The sequence below is a fragment of the Carassius carassius genome, chromosome 9 (genome assembly GCF_963082965.1).
Source record: "Carassius carassius chromosome 9, fCarCar2.1, whole genome shotgun sequence".
Taxonomy (NCBI): Eukaryota; Metazoa; Chordata; class Actinopteri; order Cypriniformes; family Cyprinidae; genus Carassius; species Carassius carassius.
The window spans coordinates 17,341,199-17,360,808 of NC_081763.1; the positions used below are offsets into that span (position 1 = coordinate 17,341,199).

At 37.2% G+C, this 19,610-nt stretch overlaps 1 protein-coding gene across 1 annotated transcript in view; it reads left to right on the top strand.

The window, feature by feature from the left end:
- Positions 1-18,715, top strand: part of LOC132149107 (voltage-dependent calcium channel gamma-2 subunit-like) — a 77,500-nt gene extending 58,785 nt beyond the window's left edge. The window contains exons 3-4 of the mRNA XM_059558050.1: positions 15,457-15,597; positions 17,678-18,715. Of these exons, the coding sequence (XP_059414033.1) occupies positions 15,457-15,597; positions 17,678-18,222 (686 nt within the window). The 3' untranslated portion in view covers positions 18,223-18,715. The remainder of the gene's footprint in view (positions 1-15,456; positions 15,598-17,677) is intronic.
- Positions 18,716-19,610: the final 895 nt, after the last annotated feature.

Below are 19,610 nucleotides of genomic sequence, written 5' to 3' on the forward strand. Positions count from 1 at the left end.
TCAAGCATAAAGCTTGAGATATCATTTAAACCTGGTGAAAAGTAAATGACACAGCGCACGAGGCTATATTAGTTTATTTTTTCAATCCATCTAACGGGAACATAGAACGGACTCTTAAAGCCTTGACATCTGGGTATCCGGGAGATAAGTCAGTAAAATCGAGTAAAATCACAGGCTTCGCTTGTCCTGTGCGAATGCACCACATGAAATTCAGATGTGGGGGGGTAATTTCAAAGTCACACAAGGTCCCAAGATAATACTAATCCCATGCGAATAGGGTTTATGGCTGAATTCGGAATAGCACATTACTATTCTTGATTCTGCAATATTTACACTTACATTTAGTAGACACTTTTATTCAAAGTGACTTACAAATGAGAAACATAACAAACAATTTGTCATAAGCTCCAACAATATTTGTAGTACAAGACACAATGGCAGACATAGTAAGAGTACTATACAATTCAGCCAGAATTCAAGTTTAAGTGATTTTCTGTCATTTCTAATCATGCACCAAAGCAAGTATCCATAAAAAGTTGCGTCAGCCAATAGAGAAAAAGGAATATGCCTTTGAGGGGGAGAACGCCATCTCATATAAAAGTCTTGTCAACAAAACCCCCTCTTGCATACATTTGGGGATCTACAGTACGCCTATGAGCAAATATACAAAGAAAGGCTGGAGCTTTCAGACTAATTCTGAATAGGAGTGGTTTATATGCACCTCACATATATGCTAGTATCATGCTTTAGTAGACACTGTGGTTTTGATGCTCTCATCTCCACCACCAGTAAAACAGTTATGTAAGAAATCTGAGCCTCGACCGAGGAGCCACATTAGTGAAGTGACCATAGACTGTATAAAAATATAGACGTAGTGTCCGTGACGTCACCCGTAGACTACTGAAGAGAGTTTTTGAAGCCTAAAGTGTATAGAGCGGGCCATCGCCATCTTGGCAGCGCGTCACCGCGCGACTCTCCCGGACAATCAAAAATGGGCAAAAAGGCGGGAGCTAGTTGCTGTAGCCACGCCCACCTAGCGCGACGGCAGTGTCAGCAGCGGCAATCTCCCTGTCACTCAAGTGGCCACGCCCTTAATTATGCAGAACTTTAAGTCTTAATATAATTTAAACGGATGAGTTATAAAAAAATTCACCCCACTCACAGTTTTCACAAAATTAGCTATTTAGACCAAAATCTTTTTTTGAACCAGGCTGTAAACATGTTTTTTCCTGCTGTAAAGTTGGGCATTTTAACATGGGGAGTCTATGGGACTGACTCCCTTTTGCAGCCAGCCTCAAGCGGCCAGTCGATGAATTGCAGTTTTAGTCACTTCCTTATTGGCCTCACGAGAGAGAGCGGGAGGTTGGCGCTCGGAAGTGACACATAAGAGATGTCATAGAGAGCGTCATACAGTTCAGAGATACACCAAAGAATTGACGTATATTGGAAATACACACCACTCTAATGAAGATACAGGAAAAACCAGGGGAAATAAAAACAGGTCAGCATTTACATCCGTTCTAACAACTGCACATAAAAGGGTATGTATATTCATGCCTGTATTTTTAGACCCAAACATTTGCATACTTGCATGCAAAATTACTGTATGGATTCATGCACATTCGATTATAAAGGAAATTGCACGCTGATTCTCAAGCACCCAAAGGCATTCGCTCACAGAGGGTTATATATGAAAAGAAATAGATGTGAAGTAGTAACAGCACATTATCTGCATGCACAAACACACATGCATGCACACACATTCACACAGGCCCTATCAGTGGAAGGCTTCTCTTTGCTGGAGTGATCACGGGTTGAATCAGGCAGTTCACACATCCACACACAGTTATATAAGAGTGCTGAAGCATTCTGAAGCGTCAGTGGGTTTTGAGATCATGCCGTGTCAGAGTTGAAATCTTCCACAGAGCTACTGAGGTCGAAACAACGCTGGGAGAGGGGGAGGGGAGGATGAAAAAGCAGGAATAAGAGGGACTGAGAGAATGAGATAGAGAGAAATTTTAAAAAGAGACCCAGCTGGTAGAAGGAATATGTTGGAAGAGAAAGACGTTGGGACAATAAGGGTAAAAACGATAAAAGAGATAATAGCTGAATTCATTTCACATGTATTTTTATTATTATTATGCCCTTTATTTGTTCCTTTCCTCTTTATCACTGCAATTTTGTTTTGCCTTCATCCAGCTAATGGGAGCCACAACATTAGCAATTCGCTTTTAAAATACACTATTAACAAACACTGACCCTGACCAGTGTGTAATGATTTTTTTTTTAAAATGTAAAATATATTTTTAGGTCTACCCGATGTAACACGCAAATTTAATACGTATATATATATATAATTCTTTTTTTTCTTTTTTTTACAGTGTAGCCTTGGTGAGCATAGAAGACTTTTCAAAAACATTTAAAAATGTTCCCAACCCCTGAACTGAGTTCTGAACTGTAGTGTGTGTGTGTGTGTGTGTGTGTGTGTGTGTGTGTGTGTGTGTGTGTGTGTGTGTGTGTGTGTGTGTGTGTGTGTGTTCATCTCAGATAAACTGTTTTAAAGTTTGAAAACACCTGCTCTGACTTAAACAAAGACAGAATGCAAGAATTATATGTATATATTCAAAGCCATGTATCAGCAGTTTGAATGAGAATGACACTTCTGCATTAAAATTCACTGACTGAAATATTTCAATGTATCACAACAGCAGTACACTACAGAAGTTCACAAAAGAGACACAAACATTTCATAAAGACAAAGAGTTTGCAAGTTTCAGAAACAAAGTGTTTTGTAGTTGTCATAGATGGTGAGCTCTGAACTACATGTCGACTATAACCAGGTGCTCTGGAGTATCAGTGTCTGTACGGCTCTTGCCCTCACGGGCACGCGGGGTGGCCAAAACTGGCTGTGAATGGATGACACACACACACACACACAGATGCACACATTCCGAAACGCTGGCCGATAAAATCAATGAGGCTGGCCGAACAGCAACGGGTTTGCATGTGCAGAGGCTGCAGGAGGTTAGCTCAAGGCAGAGGGTGGACTGATGCGATAGTAGACAGCAATAAAAGAGCAAGACACCGTCTGGCATCACAGCGTATAGCCTGATTGCTGGGACAAGCGGGGATTTAGTGAATCATCAGTCCCTCGCCACCTCTTGTTCAGCCACTCTCTCTTCCAGTCACTATCTCTCTCTCTCATTTTCTTACTCCAAACATGACAATCCATCATAGGGCTGGCAGGGGGTGGGTCACATGCCACTGAAGCCTGAGGCAGTAGGGATAAAGCACATACACACAAACACACAAATGAGAGTCCAGGCCACTAACTGTGTCACCTGATATGACATCGCTTAGCCTATAGAGAGGCCACACACCCAGCCGAATGGCCCACGATCATAATAGCAAAGGTCATGCTCTGCATTATTGATATATTTAGACCACAGTTGTCCTGTAGTTCATGTGAATTACATCACTGTGTACTGTACAGGTTGCTGTGATTTTGCTAAGCAAGACCTGTTCCTGGAACAGCATCTTTTGATGATCCTGGATCAACATTACTGTCCAAAAATACAGATTTAACCCAATCCCTACCCCTAAACCTAACCCTACCCATAATTCATTCCTAAAATCAGAGGGAAATTATAGCTGATTAACAAGGTTGTTGAAGCACCTAATCCTGGTTTCAAGCCTAAAACAGATATTTTCTGAAAAGTTACATCTCAATTCTGATTGGTTGATTGGAATGTTGTTCCAGGTTCAACAAGGATGTTGATCCAGGAACATGTTGTACTTGGTGAAATCACGCTCGCCATACTGTACAGTAGCCGCTCACTAAGCTTGAGAGGGGTGAAATATAGGACAATCCTGCATATTGTGATACAGATCAGTGGAGCTCAATGGAAACAGGTGAAAAAACTGGTTTTGTAAAGGAGACTTAAATTATGTATAGTGAGCAATTTGAAATGATATTGGTGTTGTAAATCATAAGCAGATATGTAAAGGTCTTGGATGGACAGATAAAACACTTTATTGTAACTGAAAGAGGTAAACACACAGGATATGATTGTGACAGGGACTTAAAGTAATTCCAAGTTTATATATTAATTGAATGAATTCTAGGCTAGTAATGAGAAGAAGAAAAAAGTTCTTTAGGGCCCGTTTCACACTAGCCATGTGAGCAGCACATTTTTTCAGTGCAGTCTATTTTTGCTGGCCTGTTTATGCTGAATTAAAGTGACAGTGCATTGCTCATGGTCAAAATAAACATGGTTGACAAAAGAGGAGCAATTTCACCATAAAAGTATGTAGGGGAAGTCTACTGTGATTCACAGTCACCATATGCATGAAGAGAGAAAAAAAAGTATGGTGACTGAGAGAGCTCAACGCATTGCAAATTAAAAAACACATCCATATAGAAAATCTTCATCAATTTGACAACACACGCGCTGCAAATGCTTACAACACAAACAAATAAAGAAACCTACTGCAAATATTCACCGCACAACCAAATAAAGAAACGCAATGCGTTGAAATGAAAAAACACATGCAAATAGAAAAAACACCTGCAAATTATGAAAACATCTTCAACAATTTGACAACACACATGCTGCAAATGCTCACAACGCAAACAAATAAAGAAACGTGCTTCAAATCACATCGGCACAGACCACACTGGAAATGTTTTAGAGAACTGCAAAGTGATGAACATGGCTGGGACCTATTTAGTAATTGTTTGCTCTGAAAGGTGAGTGTTTATTTTAACATCCTGATCATAAGATTCCTTTGCTTCTTTTATTATTTATTATTATTATTTGCCTAAATAAGCTGAGAAATACACAATTACTGTAACTGTGAAAGCATGTAAGCTGGCTAACTTTACAACTTCCCTTACAAAAATTAACCATATTGTTTTACTATTAAAATTAATTAATAAATACATTTATTATGTAAAAAAAAAAAAGGTTACTATTGTTATACAACTGTGGTTATACAAATGGTAATTAATAAAAAAAAAACAAGGTTAATTTTCATTTTGTTGGGGTCCTCTCCCGTTGTGGTCTGTACTTGCGTTTCTGTATTTGGTTGTGTTGTGAGCATTTGCAGTGTGTTTTTGTATTTGATTGTGTTGCGAGTATTTGCAGCCCATGTGCTGTCAAACTGATGAAGATGTTTTCTTAATTTGCTTGGGCTTTTTTTTAATTTCCATGTGTTTTCTGCAGTTGCAGTGAATTGAGCTCTCGCGGACACCGTACAAAAGGCACTATTGTACCAGTAGTAGCAAAACCCATAAAAGCATGTTTAAATTATTTAAACTACAAGTACAGCTTAAACTGAAGACCTGTATTCACATACAAACTACTTCTTAGTGGTTCTCAGCTGGTGGCTTGTGACCCAAACATGGATCACAGCTCTGTTTTCATAGAATAGCTGGGGGAAAATAATGCTAAATGCAAATAATATAATATAGCTACCATATGACAACATAAATAGGCTTTCAAAAGGAAGAAGAAACTGCTTCCAAAATATTTTATTGTTAATGTCACTGACAATGCATCAAATCAAACTCTGGTATTTTGCTGAAAATTTGTGTCTGAAAATAACATACATTTTATTATTTTAAATTATTTTGTAAAATTATTTTGAGAACATTACCAAACAGTCAAATTTATCCAGTAACGTGAAAGTTGAAAATACAATTAATTATATTTGCATGGAGCACAGTTTCCTGAAAATGACCATGCATGAAGCACATTTTAATAGCATTTATTGATATTTTTGGTACTACTGGCAGGGACCAGTAGATTGTGGACCAGCTTCTGGAGCTTTTACCCTCATGTGCAGTGTGTAGTGGGCTGTCTTGCAAGCTCATAATTGAGATAGTTCCTAAAGGGTTTTCACTATAATTGTGCTTTCTTGAAAGCAATTCTCACCGCTTGCTTAAAATGAACTGAAGTGTGGACTCCTTTAATGCACAAGTACTGTCAGTGTGATTGTGTCTATTCGCACTTACTCAGAAATAATTGTGACAAGAGCTTAAGCTGTGTTGAGACAAATTGCACTTTCAATGACAAGAGATTTTTTTCTATATACAGTACAGACCAAAAGTTTGGACACACATTCTCATTCAAAGAGTTTTCTTTATTTTCATGACTATGAAAATTGTAGAGTCACACTGAAGGCATCAAGGGCTTTTTGACCAAGAAGGAGAGTGATGGGGTGCTGCGCCAGATGACCTGGCCTCCACAGTCACTGGACCTGAACCCAATCGAGATGGTTTAGGGGTGAGCTGGACCGCAGAGTGAAGGCAAAAAGGCCAACAAGTGCTAAGCATCTCTCGGGGAACTCCTTCAAGACTGTTGGAAGACCATTTCAGGTGACTACCTCTTGAAGCTCATCAAGAGAATGCCAAGAGTGTGTAAAGCAGTAATCAAAGCAAAAGGTGGCTACTTTGAAGAACCTAGAATATGACATATTTTCAGTTGTTTCACACTTTTTTGTTATGTATATAATTCCACATGTGTTAATTCATAGTTTTGATGCCTTCAGTGTGAATCTACAATTTTCATAGTCATGAAAATAAAGAAAACTCTTTGAATGAGAAGGTGTGCCCAAACTTTTGGTCTGTACTGTATATATATATATATATATATATATATATATATATATATATATAAATATATATAAATATATATAAACTAAAACCCAAGGTTTCTATAGATATCACAATATATCGATATTGTGAATTCTTATGGACACAATAACCGTGATATGAAAAATCGAATATCGTGACAGCATATAAATATATATATATATATATATATATATATATATATATATATATATATATATATATATATATATATATATATATTATATATATATATATAATATATATATAATATATAAATATATATATATAATATATATATAATATATAAATATATATATATATATATATATATATATATATATATAGTAGAACTATAAAGAGACTGAAAATGTTGGGTTGGATTGGTGCAGGAAATTTAATATATTTCACATTAACTGAAAGATTTAAAGAGTTTTATGTGCAAAGTACATAAAAGCAAAAGCACAATATGCACATTAAAAGCAGCACATCTTAAATATCAAAATAATATCAAAATAGACTAAGTATACAACCAACATGACTCATCTATCTTAGCTTCTCTAAATGTGCAAGCAAACAAATCTTAACATTTTTTGTTTGTTTGTTTTTGTTTTTGAGTGTCATGCCACAGACGTTGCAGGCTATTTCAAGTTAAAAACAGTCCTTTTAAAATCCAGTCACAAAATCCATGCTTTATGTTCCCTTCTACTGTAACCTTTCTAGATGCTACTGAATGCAAACCATTCAGGCCCATTTAGGTTCAGATGAACCCAAAATCTACCTAATTATAGAGTGCTGCCTTAAGACTGATTCATTAACTAGTTTTTAGACAACCCACAGACTAGTTTTGAAAAATATGTCATTTTGCTCATCGTTAATAGGTAGATGGGTGACGATAGCGCTGCAATGTGTATGTGTGTGTGTGTGTGTGTGTTTGTGGTGAGAGGGCAAGATGCTGGGGCAGGGGTGGATTAATAAGCGTTTGTAGTATTCAGTCAATGTGCCTGCAAGCTAAAGCACCTGATTAGCATGACCTTGCCTGCACATCAGCACATTCAAGCCTGTGGGAGGCTGATTAAGTGTGAATGCTAATTTTCTTCCACAATGCTGTCAATGAGCATGAGAGAGAGAGTGAAGGAAAGACCGAGAGCAACGGACATAATGAAAATTCAAAGACAGCCACTGTCAAGAATAAAGTGTGTGCATTCATGTGAGTGTGAGAGAGCACTGTATATGCCCCATGTGTAGCAGCTCAAGCAGTTGGACACATATTTCATACGTGCAGCATTATGAAATCATATCCGTGAGCTGGCCGGTTAAGCTGCATTCAAGGGATAAAAGTTTGATTGTTCAGCATAGCCCAGTTTACCCTTGTAAACTATCAGACCTTGATATGAATGGGAATGTTATCAAATAGCTTTCAAAACAGAAAGTTAAACCTGAAGTCCTGTGCTTAAAAAGCCGCTCATCATCATGTGTTAGTCATGTCTCTGATCAGATCTCCCTCTCTTGACTGATATGGGACAAGAACTTCTGTTCACACCCTCTCATCCTCACTAGCCATTAGCAGGGCAAGAGGTGAGAGTGCTACTGTAATTTGGCCCGGGACATTTTTAACTGTGGCAGAGACTCTGGGAGTGACCAGACATTCTCCATACACTGTGCCCTACAGTGTCACTGCTGAAAGCATGAGGGTTGTCTTTTTGAAAAAGGGCTACTTTACAAAAAACACATTTTATTAGACTGTTATGTGACATTCGGAATTTAACTGAAATGAAATTGAAACTGAATTGAAAATAAATTGTATTTGAAATCCTTGTTTGAAAGTAAAAAAAAAAAAATTGAGGCTGGATTGAAGGTTTATTAGACAGGTGGACAGGCAGATAGATGGTCACCGTGGTATTTTCTAATAGCACACAGGCCCAGTACTTTTTTTATAAGTGTCGATTCATTTTTACAGTGACCTCTTTGAAAAGCATAAATTAAAGAAAATGGACTGGTAATTTAACTTAAGCAATAGCAGCTCTGAGACTGAGAACAGCCTCTGATAAAAGCCCCAGTTCACCAACACAGAGCGCTAATAGAAGACAGCTTAACAAAAAACACATTTCCTCTCTTTTCTTTGCTTCAGGCTTGACTTGCCCCTGACTCCTCTCTTCTCTTTGCCTATTCCACCATGTTAATAACAACCCCGCAGGCAGTGTTTCTGCCCCTGACAGACCCTCAAACGCTACACAGGGCTTGTGTGAAAATTTCCTTGTGCTCCTTGCCAGTATCATGCCTGGGGAGTCTGGGCAGATTGCCGAAAGAGACACGCTTACCCTGGGGCATCATTATCAGTCCAGCTCCCCAAGAAACCTCCATCCTAAAGCCCTCGGTTCACAATAGCCTCACAGACTCACATGCAGAGTGTAGATGACAAAGAAAATGCACATATTCATACATACTGTAAACTGAGAAGCCTATGCACTTGATGACATATTACAGACTGGAGCCAAAGCCACAACAAATGTGAAACATGCAGTGGATCACAGACAAAAAAATATATGCATTACCAAGATTTAACAAATATTCACAGGGCTAAATTGTAATGAAATCCACTCCTTTAAACAAGGTGGCACTGATGCAAAAATAAATTTTGTCATACAACATGTACATGCACCTTTCAGCATAGGGAATTTCAAAGCAAACATTAACATGCCTAATGGAATTCTTTTAATACCTGTGAAAAATATGTCAGATTACCTCCATAAATTGCTGGAAAACTGATTATCTTAATTGCTGCAGATATACACTTACTATGCAGGGGAACATGAGCACTTGCAGGAAACACCTCTGTCTGGTATTTTTTAATTCAAGTACATTTATTATTTACACATACTGTATATATACCATTTAAAAGCTTGGGGTTGGTAATAATTTTTAACACTCTAATGTTTTTCTAACACTCTTAGTTATTCTCACTAAGGCTGCATTTATTTGACAGTAAAAACTGTAATATTGTAATATCAGTTATTACAATTTTATAGAACTTCTAACTCTAATATATTTTAAAATGTAATTTATTTGTGTAATGGCAAAACTTAATTACTCCAGTGTCACATGATCCTTCAGAAATCATTCTAATATACTGATTTGCTGCTCAGGAAACATTTCTTATTATTATCCATAGATTTTTCCAGTATTTGATTAATAGAAATTTGAGAACAGTATTTATTTGCAATAGATTTTTTTGTAACAATGTAAAGTCTTTACTTTCACTTTTGATCAATTTAGCTCCTTGCTGAATAAGAAAAAAAAAAGGTTTTTTTTTTATTATTATTGACTGGTAGTGTATATTAGCAAACTTTGAAAAGAAACCAGGTTTACAAAGCGTTCATGAAATCTAGCAGAAAGTCAGTTGCAACTGTTCTACATCAAAAGCTCATATTTCATTGGTCAGTCTTTTTTCTTTAATGGACTAACCCCCTAAAAACGTTTCATGACTGATGAATATTTGTGCATTATGTAGTATATAAACCCATTGTATCTATTCAGTATCTTGTTTGCAGTGTAAATTTGCCAACAAATGTTCGGTCTCTGTGTGAAAAGCCCTCAGGCTGGTGAGTCTGCGGCTGTGATCAGTGCAGGGAGCCCGGGGAGAATCTGCTAAAGCCAGGGATACAGCGCTGCTGCCTGATCTGAGAGGTCAAAGCCAAGGTCACAGAGCTGCGAGTGTGCCGGCTGAGATTTTTATGAGTGAAAGCATGTCTCTATGTGCCCACGTGTGTCCACAGGGCTGATTAAGAATGTATGAAGTCTGTGTGCGAGATTCACTCCATTTCTAGGAACATCTGCAACCTGTCCATCTCGGCCTGCCACTGACTGTACAGATGTCTTACTCTAAGAACATATTACAGATTATAATAAGTATTCTGGTATTTATGTAAAGCATATTCTGTCTATTGAAAATATCTGTCACCTTAAAGCATGAAAATGATAGCTGAGACTCTCATTCACAGCAGATGAAAATCAACACAGCATTCTGGTCTCTGAGGACGCTTCTGTCCCCTTCAAGCCTGTCGTTTTAAATGCTTGTGTTAACAAACAATAGATTTAAGTTATTATCTATTCCTTTCCCACTCTTATATCCTTTCCTGCCTCCTTCCCTCTTGCCTTGTGGTGTCTCTGTGAATGAAACTGATGGATGAGGAGTGGTGTGCTGTGACTGGTCATGTATCAAGTATCAGTTAGATTGGGGAGAATGTGTGTGTTTGTAAGAGAGAAAGAGAGAGATTTGCGAGAAGGTTGTTAGAGGGCAAGAGGACCGGGGTCAGCCCCCAGCACACCTTAATATTTAATCAGACCATTCCCAGCAACTCTACACCCTACAGAGAGAGGGATGAGAAAAAGAGAGGAAGACAGGATCAAGAGAACTCGCAAGGACATCCATCTAAAAAAATCCACCTTTATTTAGTTGCAGATAGGGTCCAAAATTAACCTTTCTGCCAATGGCAGCGGAATAGAGAAAATTTACCAGCCATGAAATTCAAATGCTGTCAACTGATTGAAACTGTAATCAATGCAACTGGATTAATAAAATAATATCCTGATGGGTTTATCAAATCAATCACAGTTAATTGCATATAGTGATATTTGCTAAGCCTAAGCATCCAAATGAAGGCAATTTAAAAGCATTACATCATTTTGGCATAGAAGTAAAATTTACAATAAATATTACAGAGTATTTATACACAAGTTTATACACTCAATATATTTATATTAATCTAAAAAAGGTACAAAGCTGGTCACTGGTGCCCAAAAGTACAAAAGCTAGAAGGTATGAAGATAACTAATTTTAGGAAGTAATATGAAATATGCAGATGTTCACTATTGTTATTTGTATATCTAATATTTTACAAATGCAAAATAATTTCTTGTCTCATCAAATTCAGTTATGACTTAAATAAATCATGTTTCTCCTAGCATTGTTTAAATTTTAAATTATGAAATTTGAGGGGAGAAAAAAAGTCTAGCACTGAAGCACTGCACTCGACTCAACTTCTGTAAACGGTAACACCAGCCTTCTTTGACATGATAGACCAGTTTGGAGTAGATGTCACAGTCACCTCACTTGCAGCTGCATGTGCATTGTGGTGGCACTAGTAACAAGTGGTGGGAAACAGGTACAATCCTTGGAATAACAGAAAAAAATTATTGTGCAACGGGAATGGGAATGCAAATCACTTTTTATGGAATACTGTCATCAAAGACACCATTTGAAGTTAAACACAGACTATGGACAGACCATGGATGAAACCTGCTATGATTACCCTATTTCTAAGGCATGAATTTGATTTAAACAACAGGTCTACATAATATTCACATATGCAGTTCATTTGGGGACATATTGTATTAGCTACAGTTACAGCATAAAATACTATTTAAACCTATAACAATTTACATAACATTTACCTAGTTAATCTCACAATTCTGACTTTTTTCTTGCAAATACACGTTTGCATCTCAAAGTTCGGACTTCATAACTCAATTTAACTCAACAATTGCTAGTTTGTCAATTCCGAAGGGAAAAAAATCATAAGTGTGGGATATCAATGATTATGGGCCCAGGGGAAAAGAGAGAATGATGAGATATAATCTCGTGAGATATAATCTCGGAAATGTGAGGGGAAAAAAGTCAGAATTTTTAAATATCAACTCAAAGTTACCTTTTTTATTATTTTATTTCATGGATTGAATAGACTGCTACTCTAAAACTGTCATTTTCTGCAGCCTAATAGGCTCCGCCCACAAAAACATCATCATTGTTTGTAACTATCGAAATTGGTCTATTGGCAATGTCATACATTTTGACATTGATGAGTACTGATAGACCACTGAGGCAGACCGACCGAAAATTGAGTAATGTTCCATTTTCAGTGATTGTTTTAAACCAAACTCTTAACTGAGGTATCATATATTCTGTGAGTTATGGTGTTTGTATGGGCATATTTTTTTACATATATTTTTTGATGTTGTTGTTGTTTTTAATGATTATTATGACAATTGTGTTCTATTATTTTTGTATGTTTCTCATGACAATGTTAAATATACATTTCTGTCCAGGAAAACTGTAAATATAAATAATGTAGTGTAGCAGAGCAGTAATATCAGAAATATCAAATATGGCACTTTGTACCTTTTTTCTGAGTGTGTGTTTATATATACACACTCAGAAAAAAAGGTATATATATATAAAATAAGTCTATCACTGACTTCTACCAAATTTGTCAGTCTGTCCATATTCACTATTTTCCCTTGCATAGCTGTGACAAACAAATCATTCTCAGAATGGACCTTTGCTTTGGTAGTAAAGGAAGTGATCACAAACAGATTTAGATGTACAATTCCTGGTCTCATATGGTTTTACTAGTGGAACATCATGGAGGGAAAAGATAGCTGAGAATTAGGGTCTAGATTGAGTGAATAGAGAGAAAAACAGAGAGAAAGTGACAGTTAGGAGAGGACGTAACAGAGTGCAAGAAAATTAAAATGCTGTTCATCACTTGAAGTGAAGTTTCATTTAGGTTTCACAGAGAGGAAGAGAAGAACTGCAGCAAGTAACCTTATCTACAGTAACATGCAGCAAATGAGATATCGTCATTTAGCGCAGTGCATTTACAAAGTTAACATTTTCATAAATTAACAGGGCTGTAATGCAGCATAGTTGTTTTTGCCATGAAACAAGCACTTTTGCGGAAGCTGACTTTGACTTCTCATGTGATCTGCAGCAAATGGCACAAGTGCTGTAGTTTTAGGGTGGAGGTGAGGGCAGGACAGGAGGGCAGATGACCCTCTCAGGGGGAAACTTCTGTCCCCACTTTAGCCAGCAAGAGTTCACAGTACTGTCCTGCTGTCCACACATCAGCGTTTACTGCACAGCTGGGAAAGACAGAGTAAAGCAGGAGAGAAAAAACTGCTGAGCTTGCACACTTGATGGAGTGGTGAAAATTTAACTAGCCTGATGAAAGCATAACTTTCCATGTGAAGTATTTTAAAAGAAAAAGAGAGAGATTAAGGAGGAGAGGTAAGAGATGAGCAAGCAGTAAGAATTGAGAAAGACTGGTATTAGGAAAAGCACAGAAGAAAATGATGAGACTACTATATAATGGGAGCAGAGTAAAGTTTAAAGTGTACTTCAATTTTGACATGAACAACGTATGTGTACAGCCTTTCAAAGCATTCTCCATTCTCCACGAACACAAGCGCTCGACACGTGGAAAGTTTCAAATTTTTCTGAATCTCTTAGGCACTTGTGTCAATGCAGGTGTCTATTGTTGTTGCCATTCCTAGTAGTTTGTTGTTGTTCTTTCTATAGATAGAAAAATCTGTCTGCACACATACAGTATGGGTGCACTATGCCATGATGAAATTACGTAACATACACTTTAGGCTTGAAGTGGATAGTTGGAAAAGCCTTTCCTGCTTTGAAACGAGTTAAAAGGCCAAAGTTTGAGCAGCTACTAAAAATATTCCTCTAATCATGTCAAACTAGAAATAATAATATGGCCCTCCAACATCGCAGTCCAGAATATAGGCATCATTTATGAGTCATATGATACTGACAGTATTAATGGGAAAGTTCACTCAAAAAATTATTAAAATAAAATAAAAAATATATATATATATATATATATATATAGAATCTCACCCATGTCATTCCAAAATGATCTGATGTTGATCACAAAAGGAGATATTTGAAGAATATTTCTACCAAGTAAAACATTAGCCTGCACCATGTTTGATCCTAAACACCAATAAACACTACTGGTTTTTGCAAATGTCAGCACTATAGCAGAGGAAAGATTGCAAATGAATCGTGTTTGTAATTTCAAACTCACACAAGGTTACTGCATAGCTTTATAAGAATTGGAATAAAATAATAATAATAATAATAATAATAATAATAAAAAGGAAAAGTAAGAAGATTGGTACATATGTGGTACTTTTATGGATTTTTCATTACAGCTTTCCTGTAGCTCAGGAAACATCTAGGAAATAGCAGAGCATGGTGATATATGCCAATGTCATGAGTTCAATTCAATTCCCATGAGAAAGCATGAAAATGCATACCTTGCCTAATGTAAATATAAAAATGTCAATTTGGAGCTTGACACCTTCTAGTCACTCTGTGCTTTCAATGTATGGAAAAGATCTGCATTAACATTCTGCTTACAACAATATCTCCTTTTGTATTCCACAGAAGAAGGAAAACAGGTCTAGAAAGACACGAGGATGAGAAAATTATAACAGAATTATAATTTTTGTGTGAACTATCCCTTTAAGCTACACAAACATCGAGTTGAAGAACTAATTGGTGAGTTGAAGGCTCGGCAGTCTGTCCTAAAAACATTCATTAACACGTTCACTTGTCATTTCATGGCTTGAATGAAGCCAACTCTTCTTGAAGTCTCACTAGGAACATATTTTGTTAAAGCGTGTGAATAGCAGCATCTGTAAATGTCTCTGGTCCTGTTTAGTCTTGGAGTACACAAGTGTTTGGTGAGACTCTTGCCCTGGGATTGCTCTTCCACAAGCATTTTAAAGGGTGTGGGAGTTGTTTACTTTCCTGGAAAAGTGTTGATTGGCTGTACTCCATGTGCTCAGAGGAGAACAGCTGCTACAATCACCACAAATGACAGCTTTCTTCATCCATCTCGTTCCCTCTCTCACTGCCTTTTACACAGATTCATTCAACAAGTAACAGTCTGGAATTCAAAACATCTTATACTCATCCCACCTTCTCTCTCTCTCTCTCTCTCTCTCTCTCTCTCCATCTGTAGGAGCCGTACGAGCATCTAGTATCTTCCCCATCCTCAGCGTCATCCTGCTCTTCATGGGTGGCCTGTGTATAGCTGCCAGCGAGTTCTACAAGTCCCGTCACAATATCATCCTCAGTGCAGGAATCCTCTTTGTGTCTGCAGGTGAGTCTATGGAATGAAGGAAGGAAGAGATACAAAAGTCCAAGTAAACATGTAAGACCCAGATTTTTGTTGTTGTTGTTGTTGTTGTTGTTTGCTATACAAATACCTTGTACACCTGATTTCTAAAGCATTCTGATTTATTATCATTTCTGAGCAGTATTTTACCAGCAAATTTCTCCTTGCCTGCCATTTAATAATCTTTATTATTATTATTATTATTATTAATTGAAACTTGGTATTAGAATCTAATTCATAATTGTACATTTACATGTAAAATTTTAATATTTATTTTAAATATATAGATGTATGATTAGTAACATTGTGAAATATTATTACAGTTTCTTATTTTAATATATTTTAAAATGTAATTTATTTCTGTGATGCAAAGCTGAATTTCCAGCAGCCATTACTCCAGTCTTCAGCGTCACATGGTCTTTTAGAAATCATTCAAATATGATGATATGGTGCTCATTTTGTAGTACTATAAACATTGAAAATCTTTGCTGCTTAATATTTTTGTAAAAACTATAAGCATTTTTTTCCAGTATTCTTTGATGAACAAAGCTCAAAAGAACAGCATTTAACATAGAAATCTTTTGTAACATTATAATGTCTTTACTGTCACTTTTTTAAATTCTAATGCACCCCTGCTGAATAAAAGGATTAATTACTTATAAAAAAAATTAATTACTTGTATCATTTTCTTTAAAGATAAAGTTTGCATTAGTTGCTGGAAATTATACAGTTACACAGAAACTCCGAGATAAATTCATAAACATTGTCAGAAAATAATGGTATACCTGGAATAACCAATTAGTTTGTCATTTTCAAACCCGTCTTACTCATGCTACCCCAAATTATTTGTAACCTCATCTAGCCTGTCAGTTTTACCAAGGTGATGAGTTGACAATCAGAATTTGCAACTAAGTGCAAAAGAATACCTGATGTTTAGGTTTGGAAGACATAATTCATACACATGATCAATCTGATTAAGGTGATGTGCTGATCCAATAGGATTAAGTGACAGTTCAGTCAACTAACATAAAACTCTCTTACTGGGTCTCAGTACTGTTTAGCAGTGCAATTCAGTAAAAGAAACATTTTCTGAAACCAACAGCTTTGGCCTTGATGCTCAGATCAGCACAGTATCACTTAGACACACTTAGTCTTGAACAATACTTTTTTTTGCCTCAGTGCTATACAGTAGCCAGTTAGCAAGTCAATTTCTTTTTCTCTGTATCTCTTCAGTCCTGGTTCTGTTGCTAGGCTTAGAGGGGCCATTTGGGATTAAACTCTAAAAATATGGTGTCCCTGACACACTTTCCCAGTGATCCATCATGGTGGTTTCACTCTGTCACAGACAACTTCACCAGAGTGTGACTGAAGTCAGCAGTGAGCCACAGATCATGTTCCTGTGAGGTCACCCACTCTAGTCTCTGTTAGAAGCTCACTTCTTCACTCCAATCTCCTTATTTACTTGCTCACTCTGACAAATTAAAGCACTCAGCATTTAGTTTATTGCTAAGGGGTTAAGGGTATTGTGAAACTGGCTGTGTTAACCTTACCATTTAGAGGGCAGTTACACTTTATTTTGTAAGGCATAGAGATGACAGTAAGGTTCTGTCATCCTCAGCTACATCCAGGCTCTAAAATGAACTTTTTGCCAGTCAATAGAGAATTAATCAGCTGTGAATATGTATTTCCTTGCTATAATTATATATTTGTTTCTTATTCAATTTAGCTAAATTAAGCAATTTCATCAGTTTCATCCACAGTGCAGATCACACAAAGATAAAGTCTGATGATAAACTTAAGAGGTTTAATCTAAGACACACTGTATTGTATTTGAATGTTTTCCTAAAAACAATTTATGTATCTTTATATGACTTAAAACATGTATGATATTGCATCTTGTTTAAGGATATTAAACAATTAATAATTGGAAAATGAAGGGATTTTTATAAAAGGCACATGACGTGTTGGACTCCCTGAATTTTTTTTCTTATTTTTTTTTAAGCTGTCACTGCGGCGGTACCCTTTCAAGAGTATGGGATTGAAATATCTCCTCTCTTCCCCACAGGCCTCAGTAACATCATTGGCATGATCGTGTACATATCAGCCAATGCGGGGGATCCTTCAAAGAGCGACTCCAAGAAGAACAGCTACTCGTATGGCTGGAGTTTCTACTTTGGTGCGTTGTCCTTTATCATGGCTGAAATGGTGGGTGTGCTGGCCGTGCACATGTTCATCGACCGGCACCGGGAGCTGCGGGTGGGAGCACGGGCCGCAGATTACCTGCAGGGCTCAGCTATCACACGCATCCCCAGCTACCGGTACCGCTACCGGCGCCGCTCCCGCTCCTCATCCCGCTCCACAGACCCCTCACACTCCCGCGACGCCTCGCCGGTGGGCTTGAAGGGTTTCGGGGCTCTGCCTTCCACCGAGATCTCCATGTACACACTCACCCGTGGGGGCGAAACCCTAAAGGGTGGCCACGGCACTCCTACAACCACCTACAATTCAGAGAGGGACCACAACTTCCTGCAGGTCCACAACTGCATCCAGAAGGACCTGAAAGACTCATCTCATTCTAACACAGCCAACCGACGCACCACCCCCGTATGAGGCACAACCTCCCTCTATACAGTTAGCAGAGGGCAGAGGGGGCAGAGGCCCAAAATATTACAGATCAAACTTCATGTACCATGCGTTTTCACGATTTGGAGGAACCAGGGTGATTTTTTACGTTTCAATCAAAGACTACACATGTATGCATGATTTTGCCATTGACAAAATGAGGCTGGTTTTTAATTGAGAGAGGCTATAAAGGTATGCAGAAGGGTTATTTTGGCCCGTGACACAGGAGCTGTAGCTTGTGGGATTGATTTGACATGTTTTTGTTAAAGAAGCATTTCACCACCCTTCGGTCAATGTGGATCAGCAAGCTACTGCTCCCTCATAAGTCTTCTTCCTCTCTTCACTATATTCATTGTATTTATTTATTTGTTCATTTGTTATTTGAGTTAAAAAAAAAAACTGTGAACAACTGCAGCAAGGTATTCAGTAAGAAATAGCCCGGTCTGCAATCTCTTACAAAAAGTACAATATGTATGTATGTATGTATGTATATATTAATTTTATAAATAATTTAACTTAATAATCAAGACTTTTCTGAGGCCAAAAAGTGCAACCGCTGTTTGTTGGGTAATGATCTGTTGGAAAAGAGACTCGTCGCAGTGTCGCTGAACTGAGACTGTAGCCAGACGATGGACGAAATCACAGAGAATCTTCACTGCAAAGCTGCTGTAATACGAGACTGACAAAGACGTTCAACCTTAGACAAAATTTTATTCTTTTAAAAGAACCTTCTCATCTTTTTCTCAGTCCCTGTTTGCTTCCTTTTTTTCTCTCTACTCTCGCATTCAGTTGACATGAGAGCGAACAACAGAAAAACTAATGCAAACCCCTTCACTGGCACGAGCGACAAAAAGGGGTCAGAGTTCACTGAAAGACTCCAGAAATGACTGCCAAGATGAAAAAAGGGAGGAGGGGGGAGGAAAAGAAGAGGATGCTGAACTCTAAATAAATACTTGCAAAAATGCAAGCGACAAATAAAGTACGAAATATTACAAGAAGCGAAGCTAAGTGACTCACGAATACAAAGATTAAATGCATGCTATAAATTTAGAGCAAACCTGCTCTTGAAACTTTAAGTTTTAAAAGATAATGATAATTATAAAGGGAATAGCAATGTTAAGAAAAAAAGTTAAATATTAATGTTTTGTGTACTCTTTCTGTTTTGGGTTTTATTACTATTAATGATTATTATAATTAATCATTATAATAATATATTTTGGTGATAAACCAAGCAAACAAATAATGACAAAACTGCTTATTTAATTCTGAGTTGTTTCTTTGCATCCACCTGTATTTCTTTTACTCAGTTTTCTCAGAATCACACGCCTTAGCCATTTCGTATTTCTTTGGATTCATTTTATTTTATTTGGTTCGTT